Below are 27,028 nucleotides of genomic sequence, written 5' to 3' on the forward strand. Positions count from 1 at the left end.
CTTTTGCGTCACTTTGGATTCGTGCCTTTGAGACTAATAATACGTAGATTATGGGCCGGACTTATGAACTACAGTAAATAGGAGCATCAAAAACACTTGGACAAAGTCATTCGTTAATTCCGAAATTTTGGAAATTATCGAGAAGAACACAGATACAGATACCTAACCTCGTCCTATACATATTCAGAAGCCTTGAGGAAGTCACATGACATGACGAAACACGTGTCGGCTGTTTCTTGTGGATCAGGAAGAGGAGGACATATAAATACCAATTGTCCGGTATACTTTGTTTACCATCCTCTCCTGGCCAGTCTGTCATCAGTGACATTTGTATTATCCTTTGTCTGATTTATAAATCATTCTGATTGTGCTCACCAATGTGTGTTAATAAAATCCTCTTACCTATAAGAACCAAAATTGTTACTTGTGGATGAATGTTTAGGATCTACGCACAGAACAAGTCTTATTCTTTAATAAATAAGGAACTAAATTGTTACAACTGAGTGCCGGGATATTGCATTATATAGCTTGAATTACTTTGGGACTATCTTTGATATCCCTCTGTATATGTGCACCTAGGTAGTAGGGTGTTTTTTCCCCGAGAGGCACCAACCCTAAATGTAATTATGTCGATGACTTATACTTTTGTACTCCCTAAATATATGGCCTAATCTGATTGTACTGTTAAATGAGGTGCGCCTCAGTAGCATTACTGCCGATATTAATTTATTCTTTAACCCGGCAATGTTCCGGGAAACCAAAGTAAGTTTAAAGGACCAGGGCTGGATTTACTGCTTGGATGGAACCGGTTGTCACCAGGGACGACACAAAGATCAATTTCGCCCATCGGTGTGCCCGCTCCATCCAAGATAGTCTCAGTTGGACTATCGTATTCCCTAGGTCTATCTTCTGAATTATTTGAGCCCTCCGGTGGATCGATTATTATTAGAGGAGGACCCCCTTGGCTCTGGATATTCGATATGATTTCGTATTTGCCTGAGTCCTTGGTAACGGATTCCCTGGAAGTATTGGAACCAAGTTTAGGATACAGTCAATCATTATCCTCCAGCGAGCGAAGTACCTCGTACCTGTCCGAGGTCAGGACTGCACAATGATTAGGGCCTGGCGGTTTCAAGGGTACCCTCTGTATTGCCCCTCTGGGATTTCTAACTGATTGATAAAAGTGACTCAGCTGGAAAACATTAATAGCCTTTGTACTGACCCTAAAGGAGACTGCCCGTCCCAGAATACACCGGACTATGCTCGCAGACCTGAAGCTTAGAACTACACAGTGTTATCCATGTCTGTGTATTGTATGTGGCTCCATCCAGGCCTTTATCATAATGATCTACCCAAGCAACCCTTCTAACCATCTTAAATTCGGTGAAGAGGTGGTTCCCAAGCCCTGTCCTAGTATTTAGAAAGTGGAGGGCCTTATTCTTAAGTGAAGACCAATGTTCCTCTTCTCTGAATTGAAGTCTCGGGGCATTGGCCAGTACTATGGTGTAGGGTGTCGCCTCAGGTGGAAGGTGGAGAAAAACATCAGTCGACATAACCCCACCCTGACCCTGTAGTCTCCCCACTGGGCCCTTTGGCCGTTCCTTGCGAATCAATGGGGCAAAGTGCGATGGTAAGAGTGGTATGGATGGTTTAGGAGGAATTACTATGGAAAGGAGTGGGCAGGCCGCATTATGACGGGGTGACCCAGATAGATTACCAACCTGACCGGTAGCTATAACTTCAGACTGGCTATTCCCAGGATAAATAGGTTGGACTTTTATTATATGCTGCTCTATTTTGATTAATCTCTGGTCTATAGCTTCTAACGTAGACATAAGGGGATCAATCAGGGCCAAGAGCTTGGCTTCCTGAGCCTTTAAAGAATCAGGATGTCTGGCCCCAATGCAGATGGTTCTAGACTAACAGCGCCCAACTTGGTGTTATCAATCTCAGTGGGTAAAGCTTGGGACCCTCCCCTCCCAGATACCACACTATTGTTCTTAGCCTGCTTTGAGACCTGGTGGGTGGCTTTGGAGCACTCCGTGCTTTCCTTTTATTTGTCTGGTCATTTCCTCCTTGGGCTTGTGATAACTTTTGCTGCCTAGTGAGCATATTAATGGGGGAAGCTGGGGGCGAGGAGGATGAGTTGTCCACAGGGCATGGTTTGGAAGTGCCTATCTGTGAGCTACCTACGATCACAGGGGATGATTGGGGGCTCACAGTTGGGACCACTGATGACTCTAACACTGGAACATGCCCTATAGATGAACCTAGTGGATCCAGTGAAAGCCTCTGTTCAGTCAGCTCAATCTTGTGTATTAACACGGATTCAGCCCGTGTGAGGAAGGCGTCTAAGGTCCCCACCACTTCCGGCCCTGCCCCCCCTTTGTGAGTGACTTTGCTCATCCCCAAAAAGTAGAAAACTGAGCAGTTTACAATGGAAAACGTTCGACGGAGTTTTGAAGCACAGTCCCTCGATCAGTCCCTATAGCAAAAATGGAAGACCCCCCTTGTTACCAGGTCCAGTCACACAGGCTTACTTGCTGTTCCAATGACAATGTTGGAGGGGTGGCCCAGCACGGACTCTGACGGGCACGCCCATGGCGCTGCGGGAGCCCTTGAGCGCTTAAGAAGCGCCTCCTGGTGCTTCCCCGTGACGCAAGATGCGTGCGCCACACAGGGAATGCTGGGAAATGGTGTCCGGGAGGCGGGAACAGCGTGAGGGCAACGTGAGGGCAGGTACGGCGTTGCGGTCCCCCCTGACCGTTTTGAGAAGTGGCAGCAGTGGCAGGTAAGTTTGCACAAAGGATTGTCAGACCCTGATGATGATACTTAAATAGGAATGTGGTGCAGAGATACTGTGAGAGGTGCTGCAGGAGCAGGTTCTGTGCGCTAGTCCGTCCCTCGTTGTTTCTGTCCTAGATCCTGTAACTTGCGTGGGACCAGGGCGGGGCCGGAGCAGAGAGCATGTAGCCAGCGGACCGGGTACAGGCTGCACTTGGGTCTGACCGGGCCGCCTCCACAAACGTCTGCAGCCCACTCTCAGAGCCGCTGTCTAACAGCTGCTGTACTCACAATGTACTACAAAAGGGGATGATGGACGGAGCGTTTGAACAAATCAAACACTCACCCCCAGTCAACTGATCTGGGTTTAATCCATCACCATTCTTTAGTTCACTCAGCCACCCCAGTTCAGACATGGCTATATGCAAATCAGTCTGACCCTGTGCCTCGTGGGAAAAGTCCAGCCCGAACTGCCACGCCATGTCTTCCTTGGACCGGAAACAAGCATCCGGGGACCGGTTTCGGATTCATAATCCTCATCAGCCAGGCTATCTTGAATCCAGTGGCCAAGTGAACAAGGGACTCACGTCTGAGCATACCCTGCCACACTTATGGCAAACAAAGCTATACAAAAGGGGATGATGGATGGAGCGTTTGAACAAATCAAACACTCACCCCCAGTCAACTGATCTGGGTTTAATCCATCACCATTCTTTAGTTCACTCAGCCACCCCAGTTCAGACATGGCTATATGCAAATCAGTCTGACCCTGTGCCTCGTGGGAACAGTCCAGCCCGAACTGCCAAGCCATGTCTTCCCTGGACCGGAAACAAGCATCCTGGGACCGGTTTCGGATTCATAATCCTCATCAGCCAGGCTATCTTGAATCCAGTGGTCAAGTGAACAAGGGACTCACGTCTGAACATACCCTGCCACACTTAGGGCGAACAAAGTGATACAAAAGGGGATGATGGACGGAGCGTTTGAACAAATCAAACACTCACCCCCAGTCAACTGATCTGGGTTTAATCCATCACCATTCTTTAGTTCACTCAGCCGCCCCAGTTCAGACATGGCTATATGCAAATCAGTCTGACCCTGTGCCTCGTGGGAACAGTCCAGCCCGAACTGCCAAGCCATGTCTTCCCTGGACCGGAAACAAGCATCCTGGGACCGTTCTCTGGCGTTCCTGCACAACCTTCGCCCTCCACTGTTTACTATGGCTGTGTAATGCAGGAGAATAAGGCGCCGCTCCAGTTCATTGTGCTCAGTTGTACTCACCTGTGTTTTCTGCACTTTACTCGCTCCAGGTCCAGCTCCGGGCATAGCTTCACGTCGGCTCTGTTTCATGGGTAATGGCCGTGGCTACCCTCGGGTGGATGGATGACCGCGAGTTTTGGCGTCTCGTCTGGGCTTTTTTTAAATGATTTCTCGGAGCGGAACAGAACTGCAATCCTAAGCAACCCCCAACAGATTTTGGCATCTCCCCTTTCGCATCCTCCCGCTCGCACCCTCCTGCTCTTGCTCTTGCTCCGCTCCGCTCTTGCTCCGCGGGTGCTGCGATCAGAGCAAAACTGTGGCGTCTGGATTCAGTACATCAATTTAACATAGGGAGCACTTGCACCGTGGCACTGAATAGCAGTGGCACAATGCCCAAAGCATCTAAACCAGCAAAATATATCAAAAACAGAGGCAATCAGTGAAAAATGGAAGGGAGACTCATACCAATGGTACCAGGTCTAACAGTTATTAATGGAGAGAGCGGGTGGATCCACCATTGCTGAACCTCATAAGGTGGTTACACTGGGATATCACCACCAAGGTCCGCTACACTCAACAAGGTGTTTGTACTAAACTCACAAAGGTCGCCAGAGGAGTCAGACAGGGTTGTATAATGTAGAGTTGAATCTAAGGTTATTCGAGATACATTACGATGTGCATCCAGTAAGGTAGTAAAAGACAAGGAAGAAGTAACAGATTGGTTTAAGAAAATAATTAGAGATGGGTAAGATAAGTATATGCACAATAAATGTGGGCGGTTTAAATGATCGGAATAAAAGATTACGGATGGCTGAGTTTGTTAGATTAAATAATCTGGAAATAGTATGTATTCAAGAAACACATATCCCATGGGAAAAAAGGAATATGATGAGTATGAGAGGTTATAATATGCTGGCTTTGCACATCACAGACTTCGAGTATTCGGGGGGGGGGAGAGGGGTAGCGATTTTTACTAAGGTTGCTATGGGCGGAGCCAAACGCAAAGCCACTGATGCACATGGGCTTTGGTCGAACTTGAGATCGGGTACACCGTATGCGCAATCTGGCTCGAATCAAGACAATCTGGAGATCTTTGAGGATCTCGAGTTAGAACTAGCAACTTGGCCCTGTCCTTTAATCATCTGTGGGGACTTTAATATATTTGCCGAGTTAGGCAGCAAATCTGTTTTAATCTAATGTGCAAAGGTCTTTAATAATCTATGAATGCGAAAAACTAAATGAGTATAATGAACTTTAATTTTGTGTTTTTATGGCCATTGTTATGGCCGAATAAAGACTATTGAACTGAACAGCTTTCCATTTATATCCTGCTTTTTTCACATTTTGCTCCTTGGTCACTGGAATTGCATGGCGTGTTGCATTAACTTGTATGTAACACTGTAAGTGGTCACTGCACATTCCACTGCTTGTATACTGAATTGGGCTTTCAGCATTGAGTAGGACAATGTAAATTATCCATGTCTGTGTATTGTATGTGGCTCACAGAGTGCATTGGGTCACTGCACTTTTACTCTGCCAGGAGGTCAACGCGCATGTTTACTAGAAAATGTAGCGCAAGGGTGCCTACATTGCAGGGAATGATTGTTTATGTGCAGAAAGTGTCACTTCCTGCACATAAACAATCCATAATGGCTATTTGTTACTTCTATGAGTGCAACATTGGGCAGCACACATAGAAGTAGAAAATCAACATTATTTAATGATTGTTTATGTGCAGGAAGGGACACAAACATTAATGGCTTTTTGCACAATGCAGCACACATAGAAAAAGAAAAAACATGGAGAAATAAAAGCATTTTCTTTACTTATGCCATTCTAATGCCTGCTCTTGCATGATATTAGTTTTTGGCCCTGCCACAGATTTACAGATCCTTGCAAATCTGGGGCAACGTCAAAAAGCAGTGGCCGTTGAGGTGGAACGCCCCCACCAATACCCATTGCACGCCCCTTTCATGCAGATGAGCGTGAAAAAGTAGCATATTTACAAAGCGGTGGTAAGACACAAAAAGTGGCTTGACGCCACTTTGTAAATATATTGCAGGGAATACAGCCACTGGAGCGTCACAAAAAGTGACGCTCTGGGGGTGGTGAGGGCTTGTACATATTCCAAGTGTGTTCCACTCATACATTTAATCCTGTACAGACAATATGACTATTTCACTTCCTTCTTTTGTTTTATTTACCAAAAAGTATCTCACCTTCAGAAGTTCCCAAGCTGGCGCCTTACACTTTTGTTCTATCTCCGTTGTCAGGGCATTGAGAGAGGTGATTTGATTGGATATCTCCTCCAGTCTATCAAGTAGTTTTTCCTCATTTTTTTCCATGAGTTTCTGCCATTTTTCAAATTTCTTCTTCTGAGTTCTTAGCTTGTTCTGTCAGAAGCAAAGAGAAGCTGGTTAAATATTAAACAGCTTTCTACAAGCTGTCCTTAGAGTGGGAGTTCAGGAGGAGGGATTGATAGTTTCTGTCAAAAATATGAACACTAAGACATGGACGAGGCAATGGTGGCCGAGAAGGCGGTCTTCATCCATCGTGGTTGTCCCCGTAAATGGGAGAAAGTATGGGGAGCATGGAACAAGTATCGAGGATATATTTGTGATCCACCTGAATTGGTAATAAATGATGTGTCCATATAATATGGTCGTACTGTCCGGGAGTTGGGGCGCGGGCCAATGTGTAATGTTCCTGATATATCGTTGATGTGGGAGTGAGCAGCATTGTTTGATTTACAGCTTTAATCGCAGCCAATTATGATTATCTTCAAACTGTATTGTTTGCCCTGATTTTCAATCCAATTTAATAAAAATTGTTTTTTAAAATAAAATATGAACACTAAAGCGTTTTTCCTAATTTCTGAACTGCAATCTCTTACTACCTTCCCTTATACCCTCTTCCGTCCTTTTCTCACTCCTATCCTCCCCCTTCTCTGAGACACCTCACAAACTGTATAGACGTCAGATTTTGTGAAGCTGCAGAGAAGCTTGATCCATGGAGAGAGGGCAAGGAAGAAAACCCACCGCAGGCAGAGACAGTCAAAGACCCAGAGTCAGGCTGAGTGGAGAAACTGGCTGAAGTCAAGTGTGAGTGGATGTGAATGTCAGGAGAGAATATAAAAGAAGAAGGGGCCCAGAAGTTTCAGCACTTGGGATGGAAGCCATGAGATTTGGGGAGTGCTGGCTGCCCCTGCCTGCAGGACACTGTCAGTGTTTGCCCAGGAGATGCTGAGGGGATATCCTTCTATGACCCTCAATCAAAGTGATAAAAAATCACTGATGTGGTAATTTCACGTTCAGAATTATAAATAAATTATTTGTATTCTGTTATGAAATGGAGAATTGCCAGATAAATCAATGTTAGGGCACAGTCTTCATTAGATAATTCAGCGATTCCTATAGAAGATGGGTGAGGAGGTTGTTTACACATCTTGTCCTATCCTAAGATAGGAGGCTGTGTGTTATCAGGTGAGGTACGTCTCACCCCAGCACAAAGAGGAAGGTTTCAGCACTGGAGAGAGGTGTCTCTTTCTAGTTTCACCAAAAATGACAGGATTCTGTGGAGTCAGTTATGCCTCCACTCCTGGTAGTGGGTTGTGCTCCTGTGCTGTGTCAGTAGTATAGAGGTAGAGGGTTGTGCTCCTGTGCTGTCACTAGTATGAAGATAGAGGGCGGTGCTCCAGTGCTTTGTCACTAGTGTGCAGTTAAATGGTGTACTACAGTGCTGTATCACTAGTATACAGGTAGAGGGTTGTGCTCCTGTACAGTATCACTAGTATACAGGTAGAGGGTTGTGCTCCTGTGATGTGTCACTAGAATACAGTTAGATGGTTGTGCTTCTGTGATGTGACACAAGTCCTGGTAGTGTTGTGCTCTTGTATTGTGTCACCAGTCCTGGCGGAGGGTTGCAGTTCTTAGCTTTCTCCTTGGTAGAGGGTTGCGTCCTTGTGTTGCATCACCAGTCCAAATAAGAAAAGGGTTCCTGTGCTGTGTGAAACTGTAATAATAAAGCTCCATGAGGCCAGGTGGGACTGAGGTCTAGGTCTAACAATTTCATAAATGTATACCTGAAACATGTGGCAGAAACCTCTAGGTGTCTGGCAGATGTAAATTCAAAATTAAGAAGTTTACTCAAAGGCTCTGGAGAACAGCCAGGTCTGCTGCTGTTTTATAAATGAGGGGATGGGAGGAATGTCTCTTGTGCTCCAAAGTGACCAAAAGGAGATGTGGAAGAGAGCTGACCACTAGTGCCAGTAAAGTAGTCCTAATTAAATTTCTAGGGAAACAAGGGTCAGTCATAGGGCCTGATTTAGATATTGGCAGAACTACTGTTGTCCCGCGGTGGTTTCAAGTACTCCATAAAGCTGATAGACTTACGATGGCCGCGGAGGCGGTTCCAAGCACTCCATCAAGCTGACGGACTCATGTCGTCCGTATTTACATGTGCTCTGACCAAACCACCGTCCATGTCGACAGAGTGTTTACCGTTGTGTAATCGGCTCACCACTGCTGACGCGATGGACTCCTCTGCTGGCGAATAGTACCCCGTCGCCGTCAGAGTTGCGGGGTTGTGCAGAGTCTATTTAGATTTCATAGTTGTGTTGGCGGTGTACCAGCGGTGGTTAGCGAACGGAGTGAGTCTGTCACTGGACGCAGTCAGCACTGAACCATTCCTGTGGCTGTAGGATGGATGCTAGCATCACACACCTTATGTGTTTTGCCTAATTCTAAACACCTGCATACCAAACTACAAAGCACACTCCATTTCAGACTATGATCCTTTGCCATGTCACAGCAGCACAACATTATCTGACGACGATTTCTCAGTCAAGTTTTCTTTGCTTTTCCTGTTAACTGTTCATTTTGTCTCTTTTGATAAATATTTCCTTTGTGGGTAATTACATTCAGTTGAGTTAATCATTTAATAATGCCAGGGCACAAAAAATTACATTTTACAGAGGGACAATTGTCAGTCATAGTGGATGAAATCATAAAATTAAGAGTCACAATTGTTTGGAGTCCAAGTCCGAAATAAACACCCGTCTCAGAAAAGGCAAATGTGGCCCAGTATGGTAGACAGAGTGAATGCTGCGGCTAAGAACCTGCACACACAGGAGGAAATTAGGAAGAGATGGAAAGACATGCAAGGGAAAGTGTGTCCCTAGCCTCCAAGCGTAACATGAAAGCCAACAGGACTGGTGGTGGCTCTCCCAGGCCCCCCCATACAACTCTTTCCCTGGGAGGAGGTCTTTTAGATCCTACATCTTGAATGCTTAACAGGAATACCTGGTGGGGTGAAGGCTGGTAAATTGCACCTTTCAATGTGTCACTAAAGCTAAATGTCCTGTTTGGTTGAACTTAGCTGTTGCTACTGTGGTCCACACAATTTATTTAACACAGGAACCTAAAGATATCAGTAACATCTTGTTTGTCTTGTTTATTTGTATGTATAGAGTTGTATTTAAGATAACAGGCTTCCATAGCCATCACATTTCACATGATGTTATGGTGCTTGTAAGTGTTTGTACTCCAAATATCAAATAACATATATGGGTTTCACATTGTAGCTGGTTGTTATCCTTTAACTGCAGATTTACACAAGGTATGTCCAAGTTACAATTGTTGAAGTGCTGTGAATGTTTCATTGAAATAACTACAAGTACCATGATGCCTTGTTTCAGTTTAGTGAAAATAGTATTGCCATTTAGTTTTGCTCATCCTCCCTTTGCTATCGTATTATCACATTTATTGTTCACTCTCTATTTAATGCTCTCTTTTGAAAATTGTTATTGTTGTTTTTGTATCTTGTCCTTTTCTTGTCATGTAATTGACTTGATGTCATTAGTTTCGCAAATCAATGTTAATTGACCTACAAAACCTTAAGGCATGTAAATATGTGCGCTGGATATAAGTAGCATAAGGAAATCTGAACTCTGCACTTTTATTTGATGACTTATGCTAATCATCTCTCTAAGTTGCGTAAATGTTTTTTAGCCTGCTAAGCGTTGGAATGTTTAACATTTCACATTTCACCTCTCAACTGTGTTGTGTTGAATTGTTGGTACCTCCCAAGTATACTTACTATTCATATTTTATCATTTCAGGTCATCTTCTTACCTGTTTCTTTGAAGTAGTTTAATATGAAACATAAACTGTTTGTGTAATTCATTACACTTCCATAGAAAGGTCTAATCGTGATAATCAAAATATTTTCCCTTTTAGGTTGCTTTATTTTTTGGCTTAAAATTCATTGGATGTGTAATCCACACTTTTATAAAATATTTAATTTTTTACATTCATAGTAGGTCCAACAGCCAGAGCATGAGCCCCACCATCTGCCACTGAGGAAACCTCCGATCCAGCCCAGGATGAAGCATCCAGAGAGGACACCAATCCTGAAAGACCAGGTGAAGAGTAGAGGCCTGGTCCATCTCGGCACAAGGCTCCAGTGAGTCTCGCTCAGCCCACACCTATACCTCCCACTCCAGCTATCAGACCATCTGAGCCTAGGAATACCTCCAATTCCTGTATTCAAAGCACCATCACACCTATCTTGTGCCCTCCAGTCCATTTTGCTTGTGAGACAACATCACCACCACCTACAGATCAGCCAGGACACAGTAGGAGTGGGGAAACTGGTTCAAGGCCACAGCGTAGTAGGGGCAGGGGTCGTTTAAGGGACTTGTGGACCAGCATAGTGAGGCCACTGAGATCAGTCTCACCCAGGCCACCATCACCCAAGTCATCCTTCCATCAGTCCTGAGATATGATGGACCAGGTCCTTACAGAGCTCAGGGACCTGAAGAAGTTGCAGATGGAGCATAATGTTCAGATGGAGAATCACAACTCCATTTTGGGCTCCCTGACTGGGGTGCCACTGGACATTTACACCCAGAATTGCAGTGCTTTTCCTGAACCATCTACCCATTCCTCTGGTAAGGCTACATTTTGGCCAACTCTGTCTGCCTCAGCCCCAGAAAGGGAGGCCCTGGCACAAGAGGCAATATCTGCACCCACCTCCGTCCCTGCAACTGTGAATCCACCAGCCCCGCACAGGAGCCCACGTTCATTCGGACCTCCAGGAGAGTCTGGCAAGATCACCACCAACAGTTCCAAGAGACGCAGAACCTAATTTCCTCCAGTGTGTGACTACCATTTACTCTGTGGACTATTTCTGGACACATTCACATTTCTGAGGGCAGTTGTATTTTGGACACTGGATTTGTAACAATTTTTTGCACCTCAAGAATGGTTTCATTCACTATGACTGATTTTTCCTTTTTTGGTTTATTAGTTATTTTAGTTTTGTTTAATAAAAGCACAAATAACAAACTCAAAGCCTAGTGTTGTAGTATTTTATTCCTTCCATCACACAGTTTAAAATACCAACAGTCCAATGATTGTTTATTTATGACTGGATAGAAAGTAGGCAATGTTTCTCACTATTTTCTACCATGACAACAAAATTTCAAATACCAAAAAGTCATCAACTAGTAGTTTACCAAAACTGAAAAAGATAGGTCTATCTAATTGTACTTTAACATTACACATTATGCATAACACAATAGTGACTTTTTTAGGTCGAGCCTAGCAGCACGCATGTGCTACACTGCGAGGCATGCTGTACCTCCTCCAGGGACATTGACCACACAGTGGGATGGGTATGCTCAGACGTGAGTCCCATGCTCTACACACCACTGGAGTCAAGCTATCCTGGCTGAAGACGGCTGATAGCCAAAAACCGGTCCTAGGATGCTTGATTCCGGTCCAGGAAAGACATGGCTTGGCAGTCCGGGCTGGACTGTTCCTATGAGGCACAGGGTCAAGGCTGATTTGCATATGGCCAGGTCTGAACTAGGGTGGTGTGGAGTGCAAAAAAACTATGGTTTTAGGCCCAGATCTCTGTACTGGGGTGAATGTATGACATTGTTCTGCATTCTGTACATCAATTGTTGTTTTTGCATTTGTCACCCCGAGTGGGATGGGTATGCTCAGACATGAGTCCCAAGCTCTCCACACCACTGGAGTCAAGCTATCCTGACTGAAGAACGCTGATAGCCAGAAACCGGTCCTAGGGTGCTTGATTCCGGTCCAGGAAATACATGGCTTGGCAGTTCGGGCTGGACTGTTCCCATGAGGCACAGGGTCAAGGCTGATTTGCATATGGCCATGTCTGAACTGGGGTGGTGTGGAGTGCAAAAAAACGATGGTTTTAGGCCCAGATCTCTGTACTGGGGTGAATGTATGACATTGTTCTGCATTCTGTACATCAATTGTTGTTTTTGCATTTGTCACCCCGAGTAGGATGGGTATGCTCAGACGTGAGTCCCATTTTCTCCACACCACTGGAGTCAAGCTATCCTGGCTGAAGATGTCTGATAGCCAGAAACCGGTCCTAGGATGCTTGATCCTGGTCCAGGAAAGACATGGCTTGGCAGTTCGGGCTGGACTGTTCCCATGAGGCACAGGGTCAAGGCTGATTTGCATATGGCCATATCTGAACTGGGGTGGTGTGGAGTGCAAAAAACTATGGTTTTAGGCCCAGATCTCTGTACTGGGGTGAATGTATGACATTGTTCTGCATTCTGTCCATCAATTATTGTTTTTGTATTTGTCGCCCCGAGTGGGATGGGTATGGTCAGACGTGAGTCCCATGCTCTCCACACCACAGGAGTCAAGCTATCCTGGCTGAAGACGGCTGATAACCAGAAACCGGTCCTAGGATGCTTGATTCCGGTCCAGGAAAGACATGGCTTGGCAGTTCAGGCTGGACTGTTCTCATGAGGCACAGGGTCAAGGCTGATTTGCATATGGCCATGTCTGAACTGGGGCGGTGTGGAGTGCAAAAAAACGATGGTTTTAGGCCCAGATCTCTGTACTGGGGTGAATGTATGACATTGTTCTGCATTCTGTCCATCAATTGTTGTTTTTGCATTTGTCACCCTGAGTGGGATAGGTATGCTCAGACGTGAGTCCCATGCTCTCCACACTACTGGAGTCAAGCTATCCTGGCTGAAGACGGCTGATAGCCAGAAACTGGTCCTACGATGCTTGATTCCGGTCCAGGAAAGACATGGCTTGGCAGTTCGGGCTGGACTGTTCCCATGAGGCACAGGGTCAAGGCTGATTTGCATATGGCCATGTCAGAACTGGGGTGGTGTGGAGTGCAAAAAAACGATGGTTTTAGGCCCAGATCTCTGTACTGGGGTGAATGTATGACATTGTTCTGCATTCTGTCCATCAATTGTTGTTTTTGCATTTGTCACCCCGAGTGGGATGGGTATGCTCAGACGTGAGTCCCATGCTCTCCAAACCACTGGAGTCTAGCTATCCTGGCTGAAGACGGCTGATAGCCAGAAACCGGTCCTAGGATGCTTGATTCCGGTCCAGGAAAGACATGGCTTGGCAGTTCGGGCTGGACTGTTCCCATGAGGCACAGGGTCAAGGCTGGTTTGCATATGGCCATGTCTGAACTGGGGTGATGTGGAGTGCAAAAAAACAATGGTTTTAGGCCCAGATCTCTGTACTGGGGTGAATGTATGACATTGTTCTGCATTCTGTCCATCAATTGTTGTTTTTGCATTTGTCACCCTGAGTGGGATAGGTATGCTCAGACGTGAGTCCCATGCTCTCCACACTACTGGAGTCAAGCTATCCTGGCTGAAGACGGCTGATAGCCAGAAACTGGTCCTACGATGCTTGATTCCGGTCCAGGAAAGACATGGCTTGGCAGTTCGGGCTGGACTGTTCCCATGAGGCACAGGGTCAAGGCTGATTTGCATATGGCCATGTCAGAACTGGGGTGGTGTGGAGTGCAAAAAAACGATGGTTTTAGGCCCAGATCTCTGTACTGGGGTGAATGTATGACATTGTTCTGCATTCTGTCCATCAATTGTTGTTTTTGCATGTGCCACAAAGCTGGACATTGAAAATAAGCCTATGAATCTTGCTTTTGGCAGTTTTCCAGCGCTTGTTCCCTGCTTGCGTTGGGAGCTCTGCTCAGTATCTCGGTATTTCTGGTTTCAAATATCCCCAAAGCTACCAGCATTGCCTCTGTGTGCTGGAATTTGTTTTTGGGAATATTTTTGTCCTATGACAACTGGGTTCTCAACAAGATCCACTATAAAATAGAGGCAGGTGCAGTCTGGTCACTAGTGTGGTATTTGGGCCCTAGGCCCTCATACTAACTAAATGAGGTGACATGGACACAGTTGGTATATGTGGATAACTAGCCCTGAGCACGTGCGCTCAGCCCCTTTTATTTGCAGGGTCATCTGACTGATGACGCCTGTGGTGCGTGGGTGGGTGTTCAGTGTGTGATACAACATACTGGAACACTAGAACGTATCCCACGATACTACATCCCTCCCAAACTTTAATGAAGGTCCAAACAAAATGAAGTCTGAACCTGTGGGAGAGAATACAAAATTGCAAACCAAAACATAACTCAATATGGACGACTTCCACATAGTCTCTTCACTGCTGGTCGTCTGCCGGCAAGGGTGTCCTTGCAGCCAGGACCATTAGCCCTCCTTGGCACAATGTTCTGGTGCTCAGTGGACATGCTCCTTTGTGTACTTGCGCCGTGGAAGTGTGCTTTCCAGTTCCTTTCTTCCGACACCGCAGTCGGTGAAAAGTGTAGATGGAATGATGGTGGATCATTGGTGTTCTGCTGTCCACTGTATACTCCTGGTTGAGGTGTTTTCTCTAACTGGTGGCTGACTCTGACAGGATCTGCAGTTGCAGGGTATCACTCTCACTGATACCCCTCTCTCGTGGGTGTCCCCTCTCACTGGACGACCCGGAGTCTCGAACCGCATGGTCGGGATGCCCTCACCCGCCTTGGCGATGTTCTTTAGACCAGCCTGGTCTTGCGGTGTTGATGCATCTGGAGCTGTGGTGAAGTCCACTTTGGATTCGGAGACGGTCTCTGTGAGTGAGGCTTTCCTGTGGGGTGACGTACTCGGTGACCTTCCTTACTCCAGACTGCTGAGCGACGTCCGACTTGCCTCTCTCGCCTGGACTCCTCTGCCACTGGAGCCTCTTGGATGGCCTTCCTTGCTGGCTGTCATGGGACCGTGTGGACCGTGCGGGGCTTCGCGTGGGCTGCGCAAAGGCGTCGCTGAGGAACTGCCAACGGATTCACAGCCAAGTCACTCATGTAGCCTCTGAGGGTGGTGTCGTTATCTCGGCGTCGTCGGCACCTGGACTCTGGTTCTGCCCATTCCTCTGGCAGTCTTGTGGGTGACCAGTCCTCAACTGTAACCTCCATGCTTCCCGCGTCTGACGTGGAACTACGGCCGACACATCTCTCCTACTCAGGCTCCCTTTTCACGGGAACTCCGTTGAGGCCCTTGTCCCCTGGACTGCCACGTGACCGCGTGGGCTGTGTGGGCCTTTGTGTAGGCTGCGGTTAGGGGTCACTGCGGAACTCCCAACAGGGCCACAGCCAAGTCTTGTGTAGTCCCCAAGGGCGGATCTTCCAATGGATGGGTGTGCTCGAATTCCGCAGGCTGTAGGTTCACGGGAGGTGCACAGAAGGTTCCTGGGTGATTCGCCTCTTTGACCTCTGGTGGTTTGGGGCGTGTGTGGATTCACTTGGGTGGTGAGATGCTCCTTGGCGATGATGCACCTGGATAGTGATAGCAGAATGTTGGTTTTCTTCAGTGGGCAAACAGGTGGTGATCTTCTGTCGGGGTGACCTTCCGGTTTGCACGTAGATGTGTACTCCCGGTGGTGTTGATGCTTTCCAGGTACTGTATTCGGATGTCCATGCATCTTTCCACTTTCCCCTTCGGGTGCGTGTTCCGTCAAGCACACTTCTTTGCTTTTCTCCTTTCCTCTCCTCTTCCTTCGTCGCGGCGTAGTGTCACTCATGATTGGTCTTCTTTCTTTCTTCGCGACTCGATGTGATATTCTATCTGGTTGTTCGCTCTAACCAGGCTTCTCCGTGTAGCGCGCACTCCACACGTTTCCCTCTGGTCTTGTCCAAGCATTCGGACACTGTCTTCACCTCGCTCTGTGACTGGACCGGTCATCGCGATCTTCTCTCGCTTGATTACTTATGGCTTTTACTTGATGTCGTTAGACTTTGCTTCAGTCTTCTTCCAGGTCCTCTTTGTGGACATCACCTCGGACATTCTCTTCACAGATGTCTTCTCCGTTCTTCTTGTCGGATGTCTTTGGTAGATCTCCTTGCTCGCTGACTTATTGCAGGTCAGCATCATCCTTGCGACCAAACTGGCGGGTCGGCTTCTTCCTCCTAGTGACCAACGGGGTGGTCGGCTTTTTTCTTGTGACCAGACTGGGTGGTCGGCTTCTTCTCCCTTGCGACCAGACTGGGTGGTCGGCTTCTCCCTCCTTGCGACCAGACTATGGCGGCTTCTTCCTCCTTGCGACCAGACTGGGTGGTCGGCTTCTTCTCCCTTGCGACCAGATTGGGTGGTCGGCTTCTTCCTCCTTGCGACCAGACTGGGTGGTCGGCTTCTTCCTCCTTGCGACCAGACTGGGTGGTCGGCTTCTTCTCCCTTGCGACCAGACTGGGTGGTCGGCTTTTTCCTCCTTGTGACCAGACTGGGTGGTCGGCTTCTTCTCCCTTGCGACCAGACTGGGTGGTCGGCTTCTTCATACTTCTGATGGTCAGTGCAACCGCTCCGACTTTCCTCCGTGGTTGTAGTGCTTTGGCGCGCTTCTGACTGCGCCCTCCGGTTCCTTCCGTGATTTACTGCTTTGGGCGATTGTCTTGTAGTCTTTCTTCTGCGGTGATTACCTGTGGCCACTAGGCATCGCCGCGCTCTCCGTTTTCGGCCCTGGCAGTCTCTGTTCAGCTGTTCGTTAGCTTTCATTTTTCCATTTGAAATCCCCAGGTGTCTCCAGTTTCTGTTTCCGAAGGGGCGGCTTGCTTGCTTCCTCTTTGCTACTCCTGGAGGGGAGTTGGTTGGTGGCGGCAGTAAACTGTTCCCTTCTTGCAGGCCTTTGCTTTCACTCCGCAGTCACCTTGTGCTGGTGCGCAGTTGCTTGGTGCGGAGTTCCTGGCTCTCCCTCATCTGTCCTGTGGTGCTCCTGATGCTTTCCTGCGCACTCTTCCCAGTGTCTTGAGTGCAATCTTTGCAGCCTCCTCATGCTGCTGTCTTCCCTAGTACATATTTATTTTACTGTTGCCTCCCCTTGGTATTTGGGCAGCTCTCTGTGCCCTGACTCCTGTGCAGGTCCACAGCAGCCTGGAATTGTCCCTGAGCACCCTCAGTGTTCTCCAGTCACTATGTCCCGGTTCTGTTGAACATTACTTGGGCAGTGGGTGCGTTATTGCTAAAGGGCCACTAGGTGGCAGTGTTGCTTTTCATGTGATTTGGGCCCAGGCTGTCTTTGCTTGGAATTGAGGCCCCGGGGTTATCCGTACTCCAGTGGGTGCGCTGGCACAATTCTTCCCGTGACCTCGGCTCCCCTTGTGATCACTCTCACAGGGCATAGGCACTCTTAGCCCAGGTAGGCTCTTTTCCACACTTTGTCAGTTTACTGTGTGAAAGTACTATTTGTTTGTGTCCACACGATCGGGGCACTTCTCTGCTGCCACTGTCTGCTCTGCCTGCAGCGCTTCGGTCGGCCCGAGCTGCTCCTCTCAGCTGCGGGCCTCTCCGGGGTGCTTCTTTGTTGTGCTCTGCCCTCCGCCTTAATGCGGTTCTGAGCACCCGCCGGCTGCCCGCTGTGTTGAGGCATGGGCAGGCGCTGGGGACAGCTCACTCCATTCAGCCACAGGCCGGGTGCTGCTTTTTGCGCTCTTGCACCCCGCCGCCGCAGCCTCACCTTTCTCACACTGCGCGGCGTGGGAGGGGTGTGGTCGCAGGAGACCTGTTGCTCTTCACGGGCTGCGCAGGGGGTGGTGTTGTGCGGCCCTACTTCATTTTGTGGGGCATCAGCAAGATTATGTGGTCGGGCATGGTGGACGTCAGTGGGTGTTGGGGCAAACGCTATTTCCCCTCCAGCATCCCCTTACACGTTAGGCGCAGCGGCCCTAAAGCCACCTTTTCTCTTTGGCTCCCTCCCCACCCGCGGCAGCTTCACTCAATCCATGCACTGCGCGGGGTAGGGGACAGAGCTGCTGCTTGGCTGCCAATGCGGGGTGGGCCCCCACTGGCCTCATGATGTTCAGGGTCGCTCCCTTTGCGCTTCGGGGGTCCCTGCAGTTGCTCACCTTCGGTGGATGTCCTGCCAGGCCTCACGCCCCTGGTGCTAGTTCTACGGAGGCCGGCATCAGCTCAGTCCGGTCTCGCTCGACTTGCGCTTACACCTTCACGGGCTCACCTTCTGCCCGGCTGGTCATCGCAACCGATGCGGGTGAGCTCCGATCGGTTCGCACTTCACCCCGGGGCATTTCTTCACAGGACGGCTCACAGCGGGCTCATGAAGTGCGGGGTAGCCTCCCGGTCACCTCGTGTCTTGAAGCAGGCCCGGGGCTCGGCATTGGCTCCGCAGGGGGAGCAGCGCGAGACGTCTCCCCCTGCGGATTTCGGGCATAATGGTAGGGTCCAGGAGCGCGTTAGACGGAGCGTCAGGGAAGCGAGCATTGCGTAGCTTGCTGAGGAGATTAGGCGCAGGGAGTGTAGAGAGGGCGTTTTAGTTTTCTTAGCGGTTTCAGGTAAATTAATATTTCTTGCTATTTTAACGGAGGATAGTTAGCCAGTTTATGAATATTTTTGAAGATGGAAATGAGCGCCCAGCTGATATCTGCGCTGCGAGTGATACAGCAGGAGGGCAGGGAAGATATGCTGACGAAAGCTGCGCTTGATGAAATGATGCCTCCAAAGCGCCCACCACAGAGGCAAGCGTCGAAAGGAGTGAGGTACGCAATTGAAGCCTGTCAACCGGCTTCAGTCAAGAAACAAAGGGGGCGTGCTCGTTCCTTGAGTGCTGGGGCAGATGCGGCTTCGCGTCATGGCGAGGGGAGTATGATGGTGTCAGCGAGAAGAGCGTCGTCCCTCACACGACAGAAGACAGTGAGTGTGTTAGAAGACAGCACAAGCGGACCTGAGGCGAATATGCTGGTGGTGGGACCCCCTTTGGGAGCTGCTACGTGTGGCTCGCAGGTTACCCTGAAGAGAAAAGGGAGGGAAAAAACAGTAAAGATGGTAGCCCTTAAACAAGTTGGTTTGGGGGAGCAGTGTGTGACATTATCTTCTCACCCCTCGAATAGTATTCCTGTCAGCGAGTCAATGGGGTTTGATAATGGACAGAATAACGCAGGCCAGAGGTTCTTTATGAGAGGGGGGTCGGGGTCATTGGTGGCATATTCGAGTGACAGTGAAGAGGAGGAAGGGGTTTATGAGGCACAACCTCTGCAGGCCCCCCAGAGTAAAAAACCGCCGTTGCAGCCATCGCAGAATACTCCGAAGTTTCCTATGGCTTTAGTTTCAGGTCCTCCAGTGTTTCAGCATGGCGTAATGTTGCAAAGGTCACAAGAGAGCAGTGAGTCTGAGGCAGAGGAGGAGTTTTCTGTGAGTTCAGACACGGACGAAGACGTTGAGCAGGGGCATGGGCAAGGCACATTCTGTGCAGAACAGGCAGGCAAGCGGTGGGACATTCAATATATCTTTCCACGTGCCCGCCCTTCACCATATGATGCACGTTACGATGGGAGTAAACCAGTTGGAAGCGAGGACAGTCAGTCGCATTGGGTTGAGCGCCCTATGTGCAAGGAAATCCCAGCTAGAGTGCCGGCTCCCAGGGACGTTGTGCATACCTCACGAGCACCACGCGACATGGTTGAGGCGCAGATGGTTGGTGTCAAAAATGCGCCATCTGTTCAGGCGGCTACCCCTACCGTGTCACGGTATAATGCGGAGCTTGGTAAAGTATGCGCTAGCGAATCTAGAGCGGATTTTTTGCGAGCAGATAAGTCTCAGGAGCGGAGCGCTGATCTGTTTTGGTCAAATTTCGACGGGGGAGTGGGAGATGGTGCTTGCCCAGGTTCTAGTGGTGGGGGTCAGGTGAGGGGTGATTTTTGTCAATCAACAGAGGGTCAGGTGGGTCACGGAAAGAGGAGCAAAAAGAGTGTCCATTCTAAACAGAGTGTTAGGGGTATAGTAGGTACAGAAGTTAGGGTTGGGGGGGGGCAACGAATTCTTCTTTGTTGTTTCAGAAGTCCAGTGCGGATTTGTCGGTTGCGCATGTGACCCCACGAGACTATCAAGAGCGGATGTCTCCAAATGAATTGCAGCAGCGAGCAGGACAGCTACCATGCGGTAAGCATCAGTGGTGGACAGTGTGGGAGGAGGGTAGAGATGACGGGGGGATGGTCCGAGAGTTACCTGTGGTGCAAGTTGTTGGGGGAGGAGAAGGCGGGAGGAAGGTTAGGCCAAGGGATTTGGCATTAAATGCAGGAGTATTACCTCAAGAATTGCCTGTTATAACAGGAGGGAGGGCTCGAGATGCAGCAGCAGAACAGGTTATTACCGTTCGGCAGCGGCTGCCTTACATGGGTGTGGCGATGCCGCTGGGGTCCCATTTATCAGAAAAAACTAAGCAGCGGATATGGAATCACGAGTTTGTGGACATATTCAAATTGCTGCATCGAGATTTACAGGCCAAAGAGGGTTCTAAAGAGGAGGAATGGGAGTTAGCGCGACGTCCCAGGGTGCCTCGTACGATTGAGAACTGGACCTCCGCATTCTTGATCTACGCGAGCATCTATTGCGAACGGTACCCCGAAAGGTCCGTCGCTCTTTACAAATACATGGACATAGTAAGGAAGGCTCAGTTACACTTTGGGGGATACTCCTGGCTTAACTATGATGAGGAGTTTCGAGCCCGTATTAGTATTTGTGTAGAGAAGCCTTGGGGTGACGTAGACTCGGAGCTTTGGCTTCAATGGATGTCCACATCACATCCATCGGCTACGACACACACGGCAAGTGGCTTGCCAGTTCCCTACCGGCCCTTTCTATGGCGCCCCGCTCAATCTGGAGCGGGTACATGGGGAAGAGGTGTTTCATCAGGTACAGGAGCCTGTTGGAATTATAACAGGGGAATGTGTAACAGACCATTGTGCCGTTTTAAACACGACTGTTCCCATTGCGGGGGGCGTCATCCGCTCACACACTGTAATGCCCCAGAAGGAGGTTTCAGTGGGTATAGAGGTAGTGACCAGCAGCGGTTTCCAGAGCAGAGTGGTTGGGCAGCGAGAGGTAGAGGCGCCCCTTTCCCTCCTTTCCCAAAAGGCGCCTACTCCCATTAGATTGAATAGCTTAGTGCCTTGGTTGAATAGATATCACGATACTGAGGCAGCATCCCGTTTGTTCTGGGGGTTTCGGGATGGGTTCAAATTAGCGTATCAAGGGCCTAGAAAACAGAGGTGGGCTGACAATCTGCGTTCGGCGAAAGAGATACCGGAGGTAGTGAGTAAAAAACTGAACACGGAAGTTGGAGCTGGGAGAATAGCGGGCCCTTTCAAGGCTTGCCCTTTGCCGAACTTGATTGTGTCCCCTATTGGGGTAATTCCCAAGAAAACTGCAGGCGAATATCGTATGATTCAGCATCTATCTTGGCCGGAAGGGAGATCTGTAAATGATTTTATATCTGAATTGGACACTTCAGTATCTTACACAACGGTGGATGAGGCAATGGAATTAGTGACACAGATGGGCCAAGGAGCCGAAATGGCGAAATGTGATATTCAGTCCGCTTTTAGGTTAATGCCAATTCACCCTTCTGACTTTGAATTATTGGGGATGTTTTTCCAAGGGCACTATTTTGTAGACAGGGTATTGCCAATGGGCTGTGCGGCCTCTTGTGCGCTTTTTGAACTGTTCAGCACTTTCATACAATGGATTTTCTCTCAGACATATACTAAGGGTGTCTGCTGTCATTACTTGGATGATTTCCTTTTCATAGGAAAGGCAAACACGGGACACTGTACAGAAGCGCTGTCGAGTTTCCAGACACTTGCTGAGGCTCTGGGGGTCCCTTTAGCACCAGACAAGAATGAAGGCCCGGTCACAGTAATAACCTTTTTGGGCATTGAACTAGACACCATGCATATGACAGCACGCCTTCCTCAAAATACGATTCGTGAGATTAAGGCTTTTCTCCTCACAGTTTTAAATTCAACTAAGATTGAGGTGAGACAGGTGCAGCGCTTGCTGGGTTATTTAAACTTCGCTTGTCGAGTGGTGAGGGCGGGACGGACGTTTTGTAGACGTCTAGGTATGGCTTTATCTGGTGCATATCTCCCACACCACAGAGTTCGTGTCACAAGAAACATCAAAGAAGATTTACAAGTGTGGTTGTGTTTTCTGGACAAATTTAATGGCATTCCTTTACAATTTGTGCATGACAATTTTGTATGGCAAGTTCAAATCTATTCTGATGCGGCGGGGTCCAGTGGCTTTGGTATCTTCTGGGAAGGGCGGTGGTGCGCAGAGGGTTGGCCAGAACATTGGAAGCACCATGGAAGAAGCATCGCTTTTTTAGAGCTTTTTCCGTTGATTGTAGCATTACTAGTGTGGGGCCAAGAATTTCAGAACAGGTCGGTGTTATTTCATGTTGATAACATGACAGTTGTGAACCTGATTAACAACCAGAAAGCGAAAGATGTTAGAATGTTATAGTTATTGAGAATGTTCATGCTGTTAAGTTTACGATTCAACATGATGTTCAAAGCTCGACATGTCCCAGGGGTTAATAACTGCATTGCTGATGCTCTTTCCCGATTTCAGTGGCGGAAGTTCCGCGAATTGGCGCCGGGGGCGGATCTCTACAAAACAGAAGTGCCACACAACCTTTGGGTTCTAGGGGAGTGAGGATCGTTCAGCTAGTCGAGCAGTCCATTGCCCCTTCAACTAGAAGAAGTTATGTGCAAGCATGGCAGGAGTTTTTACAGTACAAACAGAGTTTGGGAGGAGCTGAAGCAGAGGGGAAAGTTACAGGTGGTATTTGCGACTTTGTGCTGACTTTAATAGACAAAGGTTTGTCGCACGCTACCATTGCAGGAAAATTGTCTGGTTTATCCTTTTATGGTCAATTGTTGTGGGGTTTTGACCCGGTGGATGATCAACTGGTAAGAAAAATGTAGAAGGGTTTACAGAGGGGGTCAGTGGGTTTAATGCAACCAAGAGCTCCCATTATGTTTGAATTGTTGCAGAAGTTGTTAGGACAATTAGGTTTGTTTTGTTATGATCTTTGGGAGTTAGGGCGTTTTAGGTTAGCTATGATTTGGATGTTTTTTGGGGGTTTTAGGGTTTCTGAGGTTTTGGGAGTGGGAAGTGATAGAGGTCTGTCCATTGCAGAGATTGCCTTAAGAGAATATAGGCTGGGGATATGGGTGAGGAAGTCGACAACAGATCAATTAGGCCGAGGCGCGTGGGTTTTTCTAAATAGTAGTGGGGTGGCTGATTGTTGCCCGGTGCAGGAGTGGGTTCGTTTTGTTGCTAGGGAACAGATGACACCAGGCCACATTTTCATTCATGAAACTGGTGCGAAAATTACAAGTTCCCAATTTTTAGCAGTTTTGAGAAGGGCTCTGACATGCTTGGGGGAAAGTCCAAAATCATTTGCCACACACTCTTTTCGTATAGGGGCGGCTACAGAGGCGGGAAGACTGGGCTTGGGTGTGGACGTGCTTAAACGCATTGGTAGGTGGAAGTCTAACAGTTACAAACGTTATGTGAGAAAATAAGCTTGTTGTTTGAGTATTTGGATGGGGGTGTTGTGGTCTAATTTTTCTTTCATTTCAGGTACTGTGCGGGGTGCAAATTCGAAGTTTAAACATCAGACCTGGATAGTAGGCCATTCGTTCGTAAAGTGGGCAGCCCTATTCGCAGAAGAGCAGATTTATGGACGATCACTGGGTATTCCTAGTGCGCAGCACGAAGTAGTCTGGAAGGGTAAAGGAGGCATGCAGTGGGACGATTTAATTCCAACATTAACGCAAATGTTTCACATGAGAGGTTGTCCGGACCACCTTATCCTACATGTAGGTGAGAATGATTTAGTTAGAATGTCAGGACTAGCGCTCATCAAGCGCATGCAACTTGATTTGACGGTGCTAAGGATGAATTGGTCGACCACTCGCTTGTTTTGGACTGAGTTCATATACAGACAATCTTGGCGGCAGGCCAGGTCTCATGCGGCAGTGGAGAAGGCCAGGCGGAAACTCAATAAAGCGATGAGGGTATTTTGTAAAGTGATGAAAATTGGGGTTTTACAGCATGACAACATCTCGAGTAGTGAGAGTCATCTCTTTCGAGATGACGGAGTCCACTTGTCTCAGTTAGGCATGGCCTACTATTTAGTTGAAATCAGAGACATGCTAGCGCAAGAGCTACAAGTAAATCTTTGGTGCAGTTCCAAATTATAAAGAGGTCTGTTTTCTGGGGGTGGGGCCAGGAAAACTCGTTGGTTTTCCTGGGTGGCGTAAAATCCCCAGGGAGGAGGAGTCTAGAGCGGGCTCCTCCAGTTATTAGTTAGATAGGGGGAATTATACAGAAAAATGGAGGGGAAAAAATGAAAGAAAATGTTGGGGAAGTTATGATGAGTTCAATCCAAGAAAAGAGATGGTTTGATGGTTTCGGTATAAAGTCTAAATTTATGATGAAAGGAAATAAATAAATAAAGAAATGGTTTCGGTTCAAATGCCAAATTTACATGTTTGATGATCTGTTGGGAAATTTATGAATTACATATCCTGAATAAAGTGGCCTTTTCTGCTATAAGAAAGCGAGTGGTCTCAATTTGTGGGCGAATGCCCCGTGGGCCTCCCGGCGGCCGGCGCCGTTCACAGGAGGTGCTCTCTAGGCGGGCAGCTCTCTCCCCTTTTTCCCAGGGTTTCAGCTGTGGCACGCGGGGGCACAGCTTCCGCCTCGTCGCCAATGTGGTATTTGGGCCCTAGGCCCTCATACTAACTAAATGAGGTGACATGGACACAGTTGGTATATGTGGATAACTGGCCCTGAGCACGTGCGCTCAGCCCCTTTTATTTGCAGGCTCATCTGACTGATGACGCCTGTGGTGGGTGGGTGTTCAGTGTGTGATACAATATACTGGAACACTAGAACGTTACGTATCCCACGATACTACAACTAGATGAATCCCTCTACCAGGTTTCGTTGCTGTAGCCCTTTCTAGGGATGTTTCACAGGAGCCACTTGAAAGCAAAATATTAAATGCCTGTATCATAGTGTCACACAATAGGAAGAAGGCCCGTTTCTGTGCCCAATGTTAATTGCAAAGGGCAGCAGCCGCCAGAATTTCCCTGAAACGTGAGCCAAAACTTCTGGCTGCTGCATGTTGGCATTAACAGTGCTAATAATGAGGAGTGATAGCGGCAAAAAAGGAGGGCTGTTTGCATTCCCCAGCCTTCACTCTTGTGAAAGGATAGGAACATTGTATGCATGCTCTTTCACATTACTTTAGGACTAAGCCATAGGTAGGGAATTATCACTCGAGGAGTGGGAAAAAGTCAGTCAGTCCAGTTTGAGGCGTGACAGATTCTGCCCCAGATCCACCAGTTTTTTCAAGTGTTCTGACTTCAGAGGGACTAACCTTTCCCAGAGACGGGGCTGACAAAACAACTGCTTGTCTATAGTCTTACAAGTGCCCGGCATCTGGCCGATTCTGACCCAGCCCTATCAGCCTTAGACAGTGCCTGCCTGTGCTTTTAAACTGCCATTTCTACAGGTCTTCCTCCCAACCCTCAGGTGTTGGCAGGTAGGATTTCACTCCCCTACAAACATTCGCATCTCATCCGAACTCCTGTTTCCGGTCATTAAACTTGCAAGATGTATTTGTTCTGGTTCAAGCTTGTTTAGTTAGTTACCCACCCCAATTCTTCCCAGGCAGGGAGCTGCAGACAGACGATCAACTTTTACTATAGAGAGGAAAGGCTCATAGCCCCAAGTTTGCCATTAAGATATCTAAACAATGTTGTCCCTGTCACCCGCTTTCAGTTAGCAGCGCAGCACCAACTCGGCACCAGGGTAGCCCCAACACAGTATCAGCAAAGCAATAATGCAGCACCAACTCATCATCATTGAGCACCAGCACAACACCACCGGAGCACCACAAAATCATCAAATAGCACCATTTCAGAATCACTCAGCACCATTTGAGTATCACCTGCGCACAAGCACACCACCACCTCAGCACCAACTCAGCATCACTGAGCACCAGCACAGCACCACCAAATCATCACTCAGCAGCACCTCAGTATCACTCATCATCACCTGAGTACAACCACACCACAACCTCAGCATCACTCAGCACCACCTCAGCATCAGCGCAGCATCACCTCAGCACAGCATCACCTCAGCATCAGCGCACCACCACCAGGGCAGCTCCACCTTAGTAGCAATTCAGCATCAGCATAGCACCACCTCAGCAACACCGCAGCATCGGCACTACACCAAATCAGTATCACTCAACAACACCTGAGCGCGAACTCAGCATGACCACCTAAGCATGACTCAGCACCACCTCAGTTTCACTCAACACCACCTCAGTATAACTCAGCACCACCTCAGCATCACCTGAGTACGGCATCATCTCAGCACCATCTCCTCATCAGTGCAGCACTACCTCAGCACCAGCACAGCAACACCTCAACATTAGCACAGCATCAGCAAGGCACCAAATTTGCATCAACACAGCACCACCAAGAGCGCAGCCCCACCTCAGCAGTAATTCAGCACTAACACAGCACAACTTCAGCATCAGCACAGCCCCAACTCAGCATTACTCAGCACCACCTGGGCACCAGTGCAGCACCACCACCTCAGTATGACGGAGCACCACAGCATGACTGAGCACCATCTCAGTATCACCTGAGCATCACATCTACACCAGCACACCACCATTTCCACCTGAGTATCATTCAGCATCACCTGAGCATCACCTCCGCATCAGCACACCACCACCTTAGAACCACTCAGCACCACCTCAGTCTGCCCTCAGAATCTGGCACCTGTTGATTCTCAAAAATA

General features: G+C 48.3%; 1 protein-coding gene across 1 annotated transcript in view; it reads right to left on the reverse strand.

Annotated features, from left to right (window-relative positions):
- LOC144754192 (E3 ubiquitin-protein ligase TRIM39-like) overlaps nucleotides 1-27,028 on the reverse strand; it is a 199,921-nt gene that overhangs the window by 107,393 nt on the left and 65,500 nt on the right. The window contains exon 3 of the mRNA XM_078641775.1: nucleotides 6,264-6,437. Coding sequence (XP_078497901.1) covers nucleotides 6,264-6,437 — 174 coding nt within the window. The remainder of the gene's footprint in view (nucleotides 1-6,263; nucleotides 6,438-27,028) is intronic.

The sequence above is a fragment of the Lissotriton helveticus genome, chromosome 5_1 (genome assembly GCF_964261635.1).
Source record: "Lissotriton helveticus chromosome 5_1, aLisHel1.1, whole genome shotgun sequence".
In the NCBI taxonomy this organism is placed as follows: domain Eukaryota; kingdom Metazoa; phylum Chordata; class Amphibia; order Caudata; family Salamandridae; genus Lissotriton; species Lissotriton helveticus.